This window comes from Cyprinodon tularosa, unplaced genomic scaffold (genome assembly GCF_016077235.1).
Source record: "Cyprinodon tularosa strain WSP-4 unplaced genomic scaffold, ASM1607723v1 ctg607, whole genome shotgun sequence".
Taxonomy (NCBI): Eukaryota; Metazoa; Chordata; class Actinopteri; order Cyprinodontiformes; family Cyprinodontidae; genus Cyprinodon; species Cyprinodon tularosa.
In genome coordinates, this window is record NW_024039349.1 from 557,501 (window position 1) to 574,214 (window position 16,714).

At 40.1% G+C, this 16,714-nt stretch overlaps 1 protein-coding gene across 9 annotated transcripts in view; it reads left to right on the top strand.

Moving 5' to 3' along the window:
- The window catches only part of htt (huntingtin), a 72,108-nt gene that overhangs the window by 17,996 nt on the left and 37,398 nt on the right, over positions 1-16,714 (top strand). For 7 of the 9 annotated variants that reach the window (XM_038307328.1, XM_038307334.1, XM_038307335.1 and 4 more), the window contains exons 4-26: positions 2,636-2,695; positions 2,780-2,859; positions 4,008-4,146; positions 4,227-4,368; positions 4,469-4,647; positions 4,728-4,932; positions 5,238-5,285; positions 5,455-5,532; positions 6,413-6,783; positions 9,024-9,153; positions 9,246-9,361; positions 9,453-9,564; positions 9,762-9,899; positions 12,542-12,700; positions 12,779-12,876; positions 12,955-13,094; positions 13,193-13,256; positions 13,340-13,440; positions 13,571-13,717; positions 15,097-15,217; positions 15,299-15,444; positions 15,527-15,711; positions 15,819-16,036. In XM_038307328.1, the coding sequence (XP_038163256.1) occupies positions 2,636-2,695; positions 2,780-2,859; positions 4,008-4,146; positions 4,227-4,368; positions 4,469-4,647; positions 4,728-4,932; positions 5,238-5,285; positions 5,455-5,532; positions 6,413-6,783; positions 9,024-9,153; positions 9,246-9,361; positions 9,453-9,564; positions 9,762-9,899; positions 12,542-12,700; positions 12,779-12,876; positions 12,955-13,094; positions 13,193-13,256; positions 13,340-13,440; positions 13,571-13,717; positions 15,097-15,217; positions 15,299-15,444; positions 15,527-15,711; positions 15,819-16,036 (3,177 nt within the window). The remainder of the gene's footprint in view (positions 1-2,635; positions 2,696-2,779; positions 2,860-4,007; positions 4,147-4,226; positions 4,369-4,468; positions 4,648-4,727; positions 4,933-5,237; positions 5,286-5,454; positions 5,533-6,412; positions 6,784-9,023; positions 9,154-9,245; positions 9,362-9,452; positions 9,565-9,761; positions 9,900-12,541; positions 12,701-12,778; positions 12,877-12,954; positions 13,095-13,192; positions 13,257-13,339; positions 13,441-13,570; positions 13,718-15,096; positions 15,218-15,298; positions 15,445-15,526; positions 15,712-15,818; positions 16,037-16,714) is intronic. The other 2 variants (XM_038307337.1, XM_038307333.1) reach the window with 1 other exon arrangement.

The window sequence follows — 16,714 nt, forward strand, 5'->3', positions numbered from 1 at the left end:
ATGAACTTGACTGGCCTGCACAGAGTCCTGACCTCAACCCGATAGAACACCTTTGGGATGAATTAGAGCGGAGACTGAGAGCCAGGCCTTCTCGTCCAACATCAGTGTGCGACCTCACAAATGCGCTTCTGGAAGAATGGTCAAAAATTCCCATAAACACACTCCTAAACCTTGTGGACAGCCTTCCCAGAACAGTTGAAGCTGTTCTAGCTGCAAAGGGTGGACCGACGTCATATTGAACCCTATGGATTAGGAACGGGATGTCACTTAAGCTCATATGTGAGTCAAGGCAGGTGAGCAAATACTTTTGGCAATATAGTGTATATATATATATATATATATGTATATATGTGTATATATATATATATATATATATATATATATATGTATATATGTGTATATATATATATATATATATATATATATATATATATATATATATATATGTATATATGTGTATATATATATATATATGTATATATGTGTATATATATATATATATGTATATATGTGTATATATATATATATATATGTATATATGTATATATGTGTATATATATATATATGTGTATATATATATATATATATATATATATATATATGTGTATATATATATATATGTATATATGTGTATATATATATATATATATATATATATATATATATGTATATATGTGTGTATATATATATATATGTTTGCAGTCTCTAAAAGTCTAGAGCAATTTTAGCGTCTACAGGTCCTGTATTGATATGTTTAGATGCTGTTTGAGTCTGTTTTCTCAGCCATTCATTTCTTCTTCAATCTCTATTACATTTTGTTTTTTTGTTGCATCACTGAATTTGCTGAGGAACAGCTTAATGGGGTCACGGACTTCCAACCAACCAATCCAGCAAATCTGATGTTCTTATTCCTCATATTAATTCTGTTGTCTAAATTGAAAGGTGACATGTAGTTTGTTATCAGCAGTTCACCCACTCAGTATGATTGGAAATAAATAACTAATGGACTTTAACAGGGATGGCAGCATGGTGAGCTCTGGGGAAAAAATGGGACCTGGAGGGATTTCAGCAATTAGAGCAGAAAACTTTATTTTTTCCCCCCCTAATATTTCCAAATGAGAAATAATTATAAAACTGTGATACAGACAGCCCTTTCTGAAGAAGAGACTGAATTGATCCAAACTATAATCAAGACCTATCAGAATAAAGATTGTAGAATAATTACAGCATCATGTAAAGCTCTTGGAAACATTAAGACACAACTAGTTATGTGAAGTATAAATGAGGAAAAAGTGAGTAATATAGATATTGATTAATGGGGAAACATTTCGAGGTTTCACCAGTCAATTACTAGATCTTACACATCAAGGGATTTTACCTGGAAGAATTTAATCATTTTTTTATTGTGCTAAAAAAACAACAACAAATAGTTAAAAACACAACAGATGTGTCGGAGAGGGTGTGGAGCAGTCAATGTGGACCATTCACATATTTCCTGGAAATGTCCAAAAATACTGGTGTTTTGGGAAATGATCTGTAATGTTCTAAGTCCCAATTAATCCTAGAGTAATGTGCTTGTGCACATTTTCAGATGGAAGGATTCATGACAATGATAGATATTTGTACATTGATCATGGCCACTAAAAAGGAATAACAAAGAAATGTAGGAAAGAAAATGTTCCATTAAAGGATCATTAGACTGCTATAGTTTAGAAAGTTTTTCTGATTCAAAATTGACATACAGGTATAGATTCCAAGAACAACAAATGGAGGAGTTAAATCCTTGGCAAAGGTAAAAAAAATGTCTGTTTTCGTGCATAATTGGAACATTTAGGAAGATGCCGATAGTAGAGATAGAGACATCTGATCATGTGAGGTAAAAGTTCGCTATGTCAGAGCTGATCTGAAATAAGTGTTTCCATCCCTCATTTTGCATATTAACCTTTTTTTTTTACAAAAGCCAAAAACCACCCCATGCTAGCATAAAAAGTTTTTTTGCAAATTTGAGGGAGTTTATTTTAATTTGGCCGCTTCGGTCGGACTTATCTGATGCGATACTTCAAAATGCATATCAGTAAAGGTTGATGGTAAACGCACCTTCAGACTGCAGTGTGTTACATATGGGGTTTGCTGTAGATGGCTGATTGTGTGCTGCAGATGGCAGCGTGGGGCTCTGACCCATAGGAGCTCTCAATGACAAAGCTTCTGTGAACAGTTTGCTTCCTTTCTACGTGACTTTCTAGTGAGCAAAGAAAGGTCTATAGAATAATTTTTTGATTAATTAATGATTGGAGACTTCAAGCAAAGTCTTGTTGTCCAACATAAGTGTCTGACCTCACCAATGCGCTGCGGGAAAATGGGCTGATATGTTCCTGACTCCTCTTTAAAAAAAGCTTCAAAGCTCCGAAACCATAACTTTTCAAAAACGTTGGTGTAACTTTGGTGACATTGGGGAACATCTATTTAGGGGTTACAGCCATAGGTTTAACTTTAGTCTTTATCCTTCTGGTAATCAATCTAACTCATGGTAAATCAAATGGTTTTAAAAAGACATTTGTAATTGTGAAAAATCTAATTTTGCTATTGCTATAGACTCACTTCTGTTCCTCACTAGACTCCTGGTTTTACTTCACAGGCACTGATGGACTCAAACTTACCAAGACTACAGCTGGAGCTGTACAAAGAAATAAAAAAGGTATTCATTAAGATTTGGGTGTAAACTTGATTTGCTGTTTAAATAACTTTATTGATAGCGGTAAGTGTTTCCGTTCCTCAACAGAACGGTGCCTCACGGAGTCTGAGGGCGGCTTTGTGGAGGTTTGCTGAGCTAGCTCATCTCATCCGACCGCAGAAATGCAGGTAAATACTGCCATGCTTTATAAAAAGTTCCTTTCTTCAGGTTTGCTTTTATTCGCATACTAATACTGATATTGGCAATTAATTAGGATATAGTTGTTAGTCATTACAATGGTAATATTCATTGTCATATACCCACTGTGTATTCATTCTTGTTTTTGGTTTCCATCATGACAAATGACCCACCTTCTTAATGCAGTTGACCAACAAATATTGTATCCAAGCAGCTGGAGAACATGGATAGTATAGCGATAGAGATCAGATTCATCTGTTGAATGAATGAACCATATATCTTGCCGTGTGATATAATTGTATTTTATAATGTTTATTAACAAATAAGCAGCAAAAAGAAAGAAATAACAGTTAAGTGTAAAATGCACTGAGTTGGATCTCCGATATGTGCTCCAGGTATTTAGTCATTATTCGAGCTGATATCTGATCCAGGTATCTGATCGATGCATCTCTAGTAAAAGGCAATATGCATTATTGAACCAAGGCAGCCAGCTGTAGCTTAGTGTTGTTGGTTGTGAGATGATTTAATGGGCGTCACTAGATCAGAACTGGACTGGATGAAGTTGTTCTTTCTGACAAAAGAAGAAAATAGCTGCAACACCCAGTCTAATTTCTCTCACTTGGTTCTGAGAACACTCCAGTCAGTTCCTCCCACAGAGAAGGTTTCCTTATTGCTTTGATTAATCAAGCGTTGGATTGGAAGTAATGTAACAGCATTACCAATATGGAAAAAGGAATTGGATTACTTTTTGAAAGATAAACTAATCCAGCCAACACAGTCACTTATATCACAGTGGGGATCTGTTGCATTACGCGACTCTAACAGCAGTGATTAAAGGCAGAAAAAAAGATTCAGTTTCTTTATTATGACTAAATGCATCTATAGATGAGCTGAAACCTTTGAGTTTAATTTTATTATTTCTTTGACCTTGTATAAATATCAGTCTAGGTGATATGGTAATTACTGCTATTTAAGCACAGCAGCAAACTTTTCTCCCAAAACTTAATCAAAGTTTCGCATGCTTTGTTTGCTATCACTGAAATGCTGTACTTGATTAATCTCTATATGTAAGGTTTATGAGTCTAGTTTATTAACTTTAAATTCATTGTTTCTTTGTTGCCTCTCCTCCATGTTGCAGACCATATTTGGTCAACCTGCTGCCATGCCTCACACGGATCGCAAAGCGTCAGGAGGAATCTGTGCAGGAGACACTGGCTGCAGCCATCCCCAAGATCCTGTCAGCCTTGGGGAACTTTGCTAATGATGGCGAAGTCAAGGTATTTGATTCGGCTCAGCTGCCTGTCTGTAACCAACAAGCCCTTAAAAAAATTTGTTTCATTGTCATATTTTTTCTCAGGTGTTGCTGAGGTCATTTATTGCCAACCTGAAGTCCTGCTCCCCCACCATCAGACGGACAGCAGCCAGCTCTGCGGTCAGCGTGTGCCAACACTCCAGACGCACCAGCTACTTCTATACATGGCTCCTCAATGTGCTGCTTGGTGTGTTATACAGAAAGAAAGGCTTCATTGCAGCTTCTTTTTTCTCATGAATGAGATGAATTAACACACACATAATCTGCCTCTTCGTCTCCTCCTTTAGGCTTGGTGCTTCCAGTGGATGACGAACACCCCAGCCATCTTATTCTGGGGGTGCTGTTAACTCTTCGCTACCTGATGCCTCTTCTGCAGCACCAAGTAAACACCATCAGCCTCAAAGGGAGCTTTGGAGTGATGAGGAAGGAGGCTGATGTTCAGCCAACACCTGAGCAGCTCCTACAGGTGGGATCAGCTGGATTTGCATGAGAACAGTTCTTGATGTTTTGGATCTCGTGAGCTGAATACTTCCTGTGTCTCTGAAGGTCTATGAGCTGACCCTACACTACACGCAGCATTGGGACCATAACGTGGTCACAGCTGCCCTGGAGCTTCTGCAGCAGATGTTTAGGACGCCTCCGCCAGAGCTTCTGCACATGCTCATCACAGTCGGCAGCGTTCCTCATGCCACCGTGTTTCGTCAGGACACCGAGAGCCGAGCACGCTCAGGGAGCATTGTTGAGCTCATCTGTAATCTCATCAATCAGTTGGGACTGATGGGTTATCCCTTTAGTGCTTTTGCAGTTCAGCCCTTGAAATATATATCTTCACACACTGATGTCTGTCTCAGCTGACCTTTAATTCAGTCCTTCCTACTGATCTAGCTAATCACTTTTTTTCTGATTTGTTCTGACTTTGCTCCATTGTCTTTGCTCCCTAACTCCCCTCCTTTCATCTTGTTAAAATTATCTTTGTTTCCTGCAAGACTCCATCAGCTTTTGCTGCTTTTTTCCTCTTACATCTTGTTTCTGTTTCCTGTTTCCTGCCCTATGCAGCAGGGGGAGGGTCTTCCTGCAGTCCACTTCTTCTCAGGAAGCAGAGAGGTGACTTGTCTGTTTATGTTGTGCTCACCTCAGCTCACACTGTGCAGTGAAAGGGAAGCCCTTTCCAACTGTACCTTTAGGCTGTTGATTTACATTCATTGCTTTGATACTTAACAGAATGAGGCAGAATCTTTAGTCTTTTAGCTGAGAATAATTCTGAATTTTCCAGGTAAGATTCTTTCTGGAGAAGAGGATGGGTTGGAGGACGACTCCGAGAGAGCAGAGGTCCCTGCTGGAGCCTTCACAGGTTAGATGAACCCACCATCTCTAATGAAATAATGCTAGCTTAATATATTGACTCCACTCTAGGAGGAGTAATGCAGCCAAATTGCAACCAGAATAATGTATGGTTTATTGGTACTTTATGTGACCTCTGTTTTTCAGAGCAGCAACTGGGTTGTTTTTTTCTTAGAGGATGTTTTCACCAATTCTGCTCAAGTAGAGGCTAAAGTTTGACCTGCACAGAATCATTGTCCTACTGGATGTTAAACCTAGTCTCCATGGTGATTCGTTTGGAAAGATGTAAAATGCAGACCAGATCTTTAGTAGTTTTTAGCTGTAAAAAATTTTTTTTAAAGATTTGATACAAAAATATATACTAATCTCTGTTTCCTTATTTTGACTAAACTAAAACAGTAATACACTTGATGTATCAGAACCTTTATTGATGAAGAACAGATTTTATTAGCCGGCATTTAAAATCTCAGATATTTCTGTAAGTCACTAGTTAATTTTACATGGGTCAGTTGTTTTCATATCTTTTGTTGTTGACTTTTTTATTCCCTGTTTTGTTACTTGATCAAGTCTTTTCTGTCGTTCTACAGAATAAAATAAGTAATAGAAGCCATTATGATTCATACTAATATCGTATTGGGACAATATCAGTGTCAGCCAATTCTCAAAGCCGTAATATCGTTATCGTATTGAAAATAAAGTTGTATTTGAACAGCACTAGCAGATAGAACCGTTTTTTCCTGGAGGTAATGGCTCATAGGACCACATATAAACTTAAAAACTGTAATCTGTTCTACTGTACAGATTTTTTTTTCTTTTTTTACAAAAATTTTTACTAATGTGTGGTTGGGTCACTTTTCCAAAGCTTATATATAAAGTTTGTCCTCCTGCAGCGGATGGATCCTCTACCACTCAGGTGGACATTATCACAGAGCAGCCCCGCTCTTCCCAACGCACCCTACAGCCCGGGGACTCTGTGGACCTCAGTGCATCCTTGGAGCAGGGCGGCGGAGGCGGGACATCCCCTGAATCAAACAACGAAAACGAGGAGGAGATGCTTAGCCGAAGCTCCAGCGGTGCCAACGTTACACCAGAGACGGCCGACTACACAACACCGGAAAACAGCACTCCTGAAGGCGGGGGCCCGCTAGAAGGTGTGGCGGCGCTAGGCTCTAACGACCGATCACTTCCACCCAGTGATTCCTCTCAGACGACCACAGAGGGGCCGGACTCGGCTGTTACCCCTACAGATGTAGCGGAACTGGTCAGTATGAGAAGGGAAGCAGAGATGACAGATTTTCTATTATCTCTGAGGTGGCTGGCTGTTTTATTTTTAAGAGCAGAATCACTGCCACAGATTTGTCAGAATTTCCTTATCTGGCCATCAGAATTTAGCTAAGCAGAACATCTCCTATACACCATTTTCACAACTAGTATGTCAATTAGTGAATTAAAACATTTGATGTCCCAAACTCATTTCAATACTTCAATTAACGGTAAACTTGTATAAATTAATTTCAAAAGATATATTTGTAATATTTAAACCATTTCGGCCTACAGCTAAGGAAAGCCCAAACTGCAGTTTCTCTCAAAATATTATATATATATATATATATATATATATATATATATATATATATATATATATATATATATATATATATATATGTATTTTGCATAGTAATCAAAAGTCAGGGAAATACATACTTGTTAGTCTTGAGAAAATGTTTAGTTTGCTGACAGTTTTTTTTATTTAGATTTCTAGATTAGATTTATTTTAGATAATATTGCCGGTGTAATTTCTCAGTCTTGTGGATCTTTGCAAACACAAACCAGTCTTTCAGAATTTCATATTTTCTGACAATCTTTTCATCACTTGTCCAGGAGTCTGTCAATTCAGGCAGTTACAAAATATCAGCTGTCCAACTACAGATTTGTTTAGTGCAAACCAACAGAATAAATCCGGAATCAGTCTGGAAAGGAGCTGGAAGAGCAGGACAGAACTAACGGGCTCAGATTAAACAGATCAGATAACTATCAGGATGTGACGTCTTTTTTTTAAAAACAAAAGCCCTTACAGCAGCCAGTTGTTTAAATTTTACTATCGGCTCATTCATCTGAATGCGTCAAAGCTTTAGCTTCAGTTAATAACAGTATCCCTCTTAAGATCAAAATGTTTTTTTCTCCGCAACGTGCTAACTTGCTTACCCCGTTACTTTGTTTACCCTTGGAGGACATACCCAGTATCCTACCTTTGGTCAGGCAGTGTCGTAAAAATACACAAAGGACTTTATTCACTAACAAATTGAGCAAAAACTAAGCGTAAAACACACAAATAAGAACTTTGAAAGCAACTTGAATTAACTACAGGTGTATTGATAAAAGAAAATGTGTAACATTACTATCCCCCTTTAAATGTCAATTTCTATTCTTTCTCTCTCCATTCCTTCCTTTCTTTCAGGTTTTTTCAATAAGAATATCTATGACATTCTTAACATAGGATGTGGTTTTTTAGAACCACTTGTTTGAAAGGTTAATCTCCTCCTAAGGCCTTCTTTAATAACGCAAATCCAATTCATTCTTCTTGTAGGTCTTGTTTAGCGATAACTAAAACCAACACTTTTTAACAGCTCTACCTTTATGGTTTTGTCCCCACCCTCTTCATCCTTGTCTTCGCCTCGCTGCAGTCGCGCCCCTCCCTGCAGCAGGTGGTTGATCCGCCTCCAATCTCACCAACTCCCACTGAGGGCCCCGATAACACGGCCACAGACTCTTCCATCTGCACTGCTTCTCTTTCATCGTCGTCTTCTCTATCCATCTCCTCCTCCTCTTCCTCCTTCTATGCCACCTCCTCCTCCTCTAGCACTAGTGACAAGGTCAGACAATTTGACATTTGGAAAAGGCAGAGAGGTTCCTGCTCGTTTTGAAACATTGGGTTTCCCTCATTCCTTCTTCTTTGGTTGGCTTGTTCATTTCTGCCCCGGTTGTGATGGCATCTTTTCCTCCTTGTGTTGTGGATGGTAGATTCTGCCTCTTTCTTTCCCTTCATTTTGAGTGATGCTCTTCAAAAAAACCTTTGACCCGAGCTGTGACTGGCTTTGCAATGAGGTGTCAAAAATGAAGCATGAAGAGTCGCTTTACCTTCTTATTTCTTCCTTTAGATTAGTTTCTCCCTGTTGTTGGAAGACCTTAAGGCTTTTGTTCCAGTTGAGTGAAAGAAATAAAGAATAACTGCAACTTGTAATCATAATTCAAACATAATGTCATACAGGATTCCTTGTTTCTAATGAAGCTCTCCCGAGCAAAAGCTTGTTCCTTCCCTGCACTATTGGAGCTGTGTTTGTATAAAATCAGCCAATGCTTCCCCCTGTGTTCTGCTGATTTTCTGTGAATGTTTTTTTTTTTTTCTTTTAGCATGATTCAATAATCCTATCTCACCAAAACGTCCGTTTTATGTAAAGTTTGGATTTACTCTGATTTCCCTGTGTGTGTGGGAAAAAAAAGGTCCTGGATGGCAGCGAGAGCCAGTACTCTGGCATGCAGATAGGAACACTACAGGATGAAGAAGATGAAGGAGCAGCAGCATCCTCCTCCCAGGAAGAACCATCAGAGCCATTCTTGCAATCAGCCCTCGGTATGTTTCTGAACGCAGCTGTATATGGAAACCTTTGGAGATCTTTATTATATCAATGAGAATATATATATATTTTTTGTTTTTATTTGCAGCCCTGAGTAAGCCTCACCTGTTTGACGGCAGAGGTCACAATCGCCAGGGATCAGACAGCAGCGTGGACCGCTTCATCCCAAAGGAAGAACCTGCAGAACCCGAACCTGATAATAAAGTAAATGCAGTAATACAAAATAAAATGTTTAGCTTTGGTCAGTTAGACAATAAATGACATAGTAATCAGTTTTTGGATTGTTTTCTGGCAGCCGTCACGGATTAAGGGTCCGATTGGACACTATACAGACCAGAGGGCGGAGCCACTTGTGCACTGTGTGCGACTTCTTGCTGCTTCCTTTCTTCTGACAGGCCAAAAAAATGGTAAGTAGCTGCTTCAAGCTCCAACTTCAAACAGACCATGTGGATATTTGGAATAGTTCATCCCGATATTAGAATACACATTTTTTTAGTATTTTTATGAAAGTATGCATTTACATTTTAGAGATGTGGTCAAACATGGTAAGATTTCATGTCATGTTTAGCTATAAAGATATATAATTTGTTTTTTGTTTCTTTAGGGTTGATCCCTGATAAAGAGGTGCGAGTGAGTGTGAAGGCCTTGGCGGTCAGCTGTGTTGGAGCAGCAGCAGCGCTGCATCCTGAAGCTTTCTTTAACTCTCTCTACCTGGAGCCACTGGATGGCCAACCGGTTGCAGGTATGATTGCACATTTAGTCTGTTTTGGTTATCTGCAGGACTGAATTAGCCTTTTGCTTTGTTTAGCTTGGGGGGGACATTGGTTTAAAGCAGATTTAGGTCAGATTTTTAATACCAAGAGGATCAAAAATGACTAACAATTAAAGGCATAAACATTTTTGTATCAACATGAAAATGCTACCTTTTTTATTCCTATCATGCAAATTAAATAAGACAAATAGGACCCCATTTGAAATATTTTAAGCTTGTCTGTTGTATTTTTTTATTGGCAAAAATTATTTTCATTTTAATGAAATCATTAAACTTGTGTGAGATGAAGAAGCATCCATTCATCGTTTTAGATAAGAGGATGAAATATACACAATCTATTAATTAAACAATCAAAGGCAGTGCAGTGATGATACAATATAGGTGTAATTTAAATCCCTTTTGGATTTTTCTTCAGCTAAATTTACACTTTCAAGCAATTCTTCGTTTTTCTATATCAACAAATTGCTTTGATACGTTTTTTAATGTACTACATATGACCTTAGAAAAAGTGCTTACAAGTACTTGGATGAATGGATCTAGCTGCATCTCTCTCTACTCTCTGCAGTCAGATTGGTTCAAAGTTTTCTATCTAATGGCACTGTCATACCTTGACGATTTAGCCAGCGTATGCCAACGTCCTAGAATATTCTAAAAGCTCCTCTTCACTCCATTAAAGAAGCCCCTGCCTTTTGGCGCTGCCATCTTGAACTTAGGTGGGAGTAAACTTTCTTGAGGCACTGCGGGATAGAGCCTCATCAAGTACCTTTCCCGTGGGAGTGGGAATGCGATGAGGTCACTAACCGTAGCGATCCAGCGAGGGTCCCTGATTTTGGAAAAGGGGCTTACTGTGGATAGTAGAATCCTTATCTCTGTGGGAGTGGAGGCTTTATGTTCTCCCACTCCTGGCGAGCCATTGGAGACGGGCTCAGTAAGTGTGTTCGAGGCTGTGACGACCTCTTCATTCCTTGGTGCTAGCACAACTGTCTCTGGCTCTACCCTTCTGATGAACCATAGGCAGTCAGTAATTCAGCTACCACTGAGGGCCCTCCAGGGGACTGACTTGGTGAGATCCACCCGCTCCCTTGACGACACCAGTTTTCCTCCTGGCCTTGCGTTCAAACTGATACAGACTTTCTCTCTTGGGAGATTTCAGGAGCAGGGCTCATGGCCGTCGCCACCGAGTGTTTTGGGACCTGAAATGCTACCCCTGCGGGCTGGTCCCATCGCCCACTGGGGAGGTTGGTTCGCCATTTCACAACTCGTCCATCTCCAAACACGCTGGAGAGACAGCTTCGCTCACACAGTAGCAACCCTGTCTCTAGTTGCACTGGCACCCATTTTAATAAGCCAGAAGGATACTGGGCAGTACTCTCTTAGACTTATATCATTCTTTTTGAGACCAAAATCTCATGTTATAGAGTGTCAAGCATGGCGCCAATCTGGGTGTACAGACTACACCGGGCAGGCCCGTTACCAGCAGGAACATTTGTAGGGGCTGCATGTAACTACTGCTCCACCGGTCTTCGGGGGCAGGCCTACCCACAACGAGAAGTTTAGATTTCTCTAAACTTGGCAGTCACTGTATTAATCTACCTGCTGTTTACCACCTGCAGAAAAAAGAAAAAGGTTTGCAGTCACAGCACAACAACAGCAAGCGAGCGGACAGTTCTATTTCAGCTCAAGCAGCACATCAAAAATGACAGCCTTCCAGCACTGTAAATTTAAGGAGGTTTCTGAACCTGCTTGTGTTAGTCTGCAAACTGCGTAAATGGTAGAGCCTGGGGGAGGAACAGAAAAGAGTATGGCCCGATGAGAGGAGTCTGAGAAAATCTTACATGCCTGGTGCTGGCAGCTCTTCTTGTGGACATCCTGTGATTGCCTGTCAGCCGTTCCCTCTCAGCTTAGTGCTTTTTTAAGGTTCACATTCAGTTCTCAAAAATTAAATGTTGAACATGGGTCAATACTCATTAAAACCTTAAGGTAATCAAAAAGTAATCAAAAGTAATTAGTTACATTACTTTTTAAATGTAATCGAAAAAGTTACACTACAATTACATTTTAAACAAGGTAACTTGTAACTGTAACGGATTACATTTTTAAAGTAACTTACCCAACACTGCCTGTAACTTATGGCCCATGTATGAGCACACCCTGGCATACATCAAGGAATTGACTTACGGTACTTGCCGTATGTGAATGTGTGCCAGCGTGCATCGCGTGCTCAACTTGTATAACAATTACCCATAACTTATCCAACGTAGACCAGCGTTTCTGACAAATTTTTTTAACATCGGCATACGCAGGCTAAATCGTCAAAGTGTGACAGCGCCATAAGGAAAGCCAAGTTATTGCATCGACTCACTGACTCAAAAGCAATCCCTCACACAAACATGCCCAGTGTGAACGACCGTCTGCCGATGCTGACTGAGGTTTGAGGCGACAGAAGCAGACATGCTGAATGCCTCTGCTATTTAGAAATCGCTTCTCTTTAAATTGTAATTGTAATGCAACTAATTTCCCAGGCCAAATAAACATCACATGATGCAGAGGATGATGCATTAATCTTTCTGGTAGGTTCTCACTTGACTCTGTTTTTGTGTGTTCAATTGCAGAGCAGCAGTACGTCAGTGACGTTCTGGGTCTTATTGCACACGGAGACCCTCAGATCAGAGGCGCCACAGCCATTCTCTGTGGTGCCATCATCCAAGCCGCGCTTACCAAAACACGTTACAACATACACACTTGGCTGGCCAGTGTGCAAAGTGCAACAGGTTTGTGTTTTTGGGTGCTGAACATCCTGCTAACATGAGGAAAGCCTGAATATAAATCATGGAGTCTCTGTCCTGTAGGTAACCCCCTGTCCCTGGTGGATTTGGTGCCTTTGCTTCAAAAAGCTTTAAAAGATGAGTCCTCTGTCACCTGCAAGATGGCTTGTGCTGCAGTCAGGGTAGGTTGAGCCTGCAGGAGTGTTAACTAGGTGATTTGGGTGGAGTTACTGAATCCCATCTATGCTTGTGTGTTTCAGCACTGCATCATGACGCTGTGCAGCAGTACACTGAGCGAGCTCGGCCTGCAGCTGGTGATAGACCTCTTTGCTCTGCGGGACTCTTCCTACTGGCTTGTTCGCACTGAGCTCCTGGAGACTCTTTCTGAGTTAGACTTCAGGTAGGATTCATTCTATATGCTGTTTAGAAAAAAGGAAAAAAAATACATTAGATGGTTTGCATGAGTTTTAGCTTCTACCTTACTTTATTTTGGTTTAGATTGATCAATTTCTTGGAGAGGAAAACGGAAACTTTACACAAAGGAGATCATCACTACACTGGGGTAAGCTATTAACAATTTTCTTTTTCTCTGTGTGAAAGTGAGTGTACTATTTAGATATTTTATTCCTGTTTTGTCGGAATTAGCGCCTGCGGATCCAGGACAGGGTCCTAAATGATGTGGTCATACATCTGTTGGGAGACGACGATCCTAGAGTGCGACACGTAGCAGCCTCTGCTGTCAGCAGGTATACTGGTTCCCCACACAGTACATCATTGAACTACAAGATTACACCAAAGATCATCACAGCAACGGCTTGTTCTATAACCCAAGATATTAAAACAGAATTCCTTTTCCGCTGCGCCTCTCTCTTCCAGACTAGTTCCACGATTGTTCTTTGACTGCGACCAAGGCCAGGTAGACCCAGTGGTGGCGATTGCACGGGACCAGAGCTCAGTCTACCTGCAGCTACTTATGCATGAGACACAACCCCCCTCTCAGTTCACAGTCAGCACGATCACAAGGTACTTCTATAAAAAAAGAAAAGAAATTGAAGGATGATCTCAGGCTTTTCAAGTTTGTTGGAGTTTAAAGAGGCATTACTGAGTTTTTGAATGATAATGCCACCTGTGGCCGAAACGCAGAACTGCAGCACTCTTCTGCTCGTTTTCATAGCTCAAAAAATCCATCTTGAATATAAAGCTTCGATTGTTTGCCAGGTCGGACCCATTTAAGATGTACGTGCTTGACGTCACATCTGCTGAACGGTGTGGGAACTTCTGACCTGAAGCAAATTAAAGAAAATAGGCTTCAGGCTCTTAGATGCATTGGTGCTGAACTACTGAGGTCTCGGTCTGTTCATTAAACAATGTTTTAGTTGTTAAGGGTCAAATAAAAAGGCTATTATAAAGATAGTAAAAACTTCCAAAATGTTTATTTAAGCTAAAAGAGGGAAACTGGCTCAGCTGGTGATTATCAACCTTCCCTAACAGTTCCTTCTTAATTTACAGTAGGAGTAAAATGATTAGCTGTTAACCTATTGTTGATATGTCTTAAAATAAACTGTGATTTTTAGTTGTGTAAAACAAAATGTTGAAACAGAGTTCCACAGATGCTCTGGTTTAAAGAGGAAAGATCTTAGAAAAACTTGGGAGCACTAAGCACAGTAGATTCAAACATTGGAAAAGGATCCGATTTTTCAGGTTCTGAATATTCATCGGTTTGATCTGATCTATGATTTAGATTATGCTATCAGGGTAGGACATATTTTATCCCAGACAGAGATATTGCTCTTAACTTGTAGAAATGCAGGTTGCTTCTTTTGTATGAAAAAATAAATCAAAATGTTCTAAAAGTCCCATACTTGCATGTTTACCTTGGATTGTAATCCACTTGGACAGGTCTAAGGAACTTGATTGCTTGCTGCTGTTTTAAAGCAAATGTTGAATAAAAGTTCTTGTAAAAGAATTAAAATTGCTCCTAGTTTGATAAGACTTTTTTAAATTTCTTTGTGTCCTATTTTGCCAGTATGGCTCTGGGAATAGATGTCCCGGAGCTAAATGATAGCCCTACAGCTTTGCTTTCCCAAGCAGACCAGTATGAGTGTTACTATAAGGTTCCGCTTGATACTTAACTATTATATTAAACTTTATAAAAAAATGATTTGGGGAGGGAATTTGCATACAATGGAGACGGAAAGGGAGGTGAGAGAGAAAGAGAGGATAGGAAAAAAGGGGGAGAGAGAGACAGACAGGAAAGATTGCATGAAAATAGAGAAAGTAAAACAAAACAGCAAAAATAGATAAAATAGAACCTTTTATTACAGTTTAAAGCTATTGGAGAAGTGATGGAAAACTGTTTTGTTAAACCTTGTTTCAAAACCTATCTGTTCCCTTTCCTAAAGGACATATCGGGGCTACAGCTTCTCTAACTCAGTGTCTGACGTCACCTTGGAAAACAACTTGTCCAGAGTTGTTACTGCAGTCTCCCATGCTTTCACATCTTCTACCTCCAGAGCGTTAACCGTAAGTCTTCAGGAGACCCTTCCTTCTGATCTGATGGTGTTTCCCTTAACCAACGGAAATATGTTCCTTCTTTCTCTGCAGTTTGGCTGCTGTGAGGCCTTGTGCCTCCTGGCGTCACATTTTCCTGTTGGTTCTTGGAGCACAGGCTGGCACTGTGGCTACGTTAGCTCCAGCAGCAACTTTTCCTCTCGCTCTAGCCTGAGCCGCAGCAGAGGCAGAACCCTGAGGTCTGAGGCTTAGATTTGTTCTGATTTTTTTCTAGATTTTTTTTATATGTCAGATTAGACTTAGATTTTCTTGTTATTGCAGCTTGTCTCAGAGCAGCAGTGCTCCAGCCTCCTCAGCACCCCCCTCATCTGCAGGGGACTCTGAGCGGAGGACACTGACTGTAGGAGTGGCCAACATGGTGCTCTCCTTGCTGTCTTCTGCGTGGTTTCCTCTGGATCTCTCTGCACACCAAGATGCACTTTTGCTCTGTGGCAATCTGCTTGCCGGTGAGAAATTTCAGATTCATTTGTTAAGGTTAATTTTAAATTCTGTCGCACTCTTTACTTTATCATCCCGATTAAGAGAAACTAAACTTTGATGCTAATGTTCTCAGCGGTGGCTCCTAAATGCTTACGCAACCCCTGGGCTGGAGAGGAGGAAGGAAGTTCTGGGAACCCCAACCCAGGCCCAAATAAAATAGAGGAACCCTGGGCGGCGCTGTCAGAGCGCTCCCTGGTGGCCATGGTGGAACAGCTGTTTTCTCATCTGCTAAAGGTTCTCAACATCTGCGCCCACGTGCTGGACGACACGCCACCAGGACCAGCAGTGAAGGCAAGCTCATGAAGAATAACTAAGCTGCTGGGTTTAATTATCTTTCTTTTATAGCTGCAGTGAGGCCAAATTTAACAGGCAGTCAATCCACAAGTGTCGAAATAGTGCAGATTAGTTTTCAGATTTAAATTTGAAATTAATTATCTAATTTATTAATCGTATTCTTCGACAGATTGGATCATAACAATTAACTGCAGTAGCTGAGTTACTAACTGAGTTTCTTTTTAGGAGTAGTAACTATTAACTATAACTAGTAACTCTTTAAGTAAAACGTCCAACACTGAAAATGACACTTCTCAGCAATCTGAGCTTCTCCTAACCTGGAGAGCCAACTTAGCTAAAAGTTTTTTTTTTTTTAAGGCCTAAAATCAATGTAACGCCTCCCTGATTCTAATCTAGAAGGGTGAATGTTTCCATGTTTTCACAAGTAACTCCATGACCTCCAATCTGCTGGCCCTGAGTTGTCTGCTATCAGATTCCAAAGCTTTGAAGGGAGGATGTTTAATTTTGCTCAGTGCAGCGCAGCCAGGGGACTAAACCTTTAATTTAGCTGCCTGGGTCACCTTGTGGCTAAAAGTTACACAGTGATGCTTTATTCTAAATTAAGCCATACAAGAAATAAAGGTGAAAAAGAAAAATAATGTAATCGTAGAATGTTTTTTTTCATGCACTTGTTTT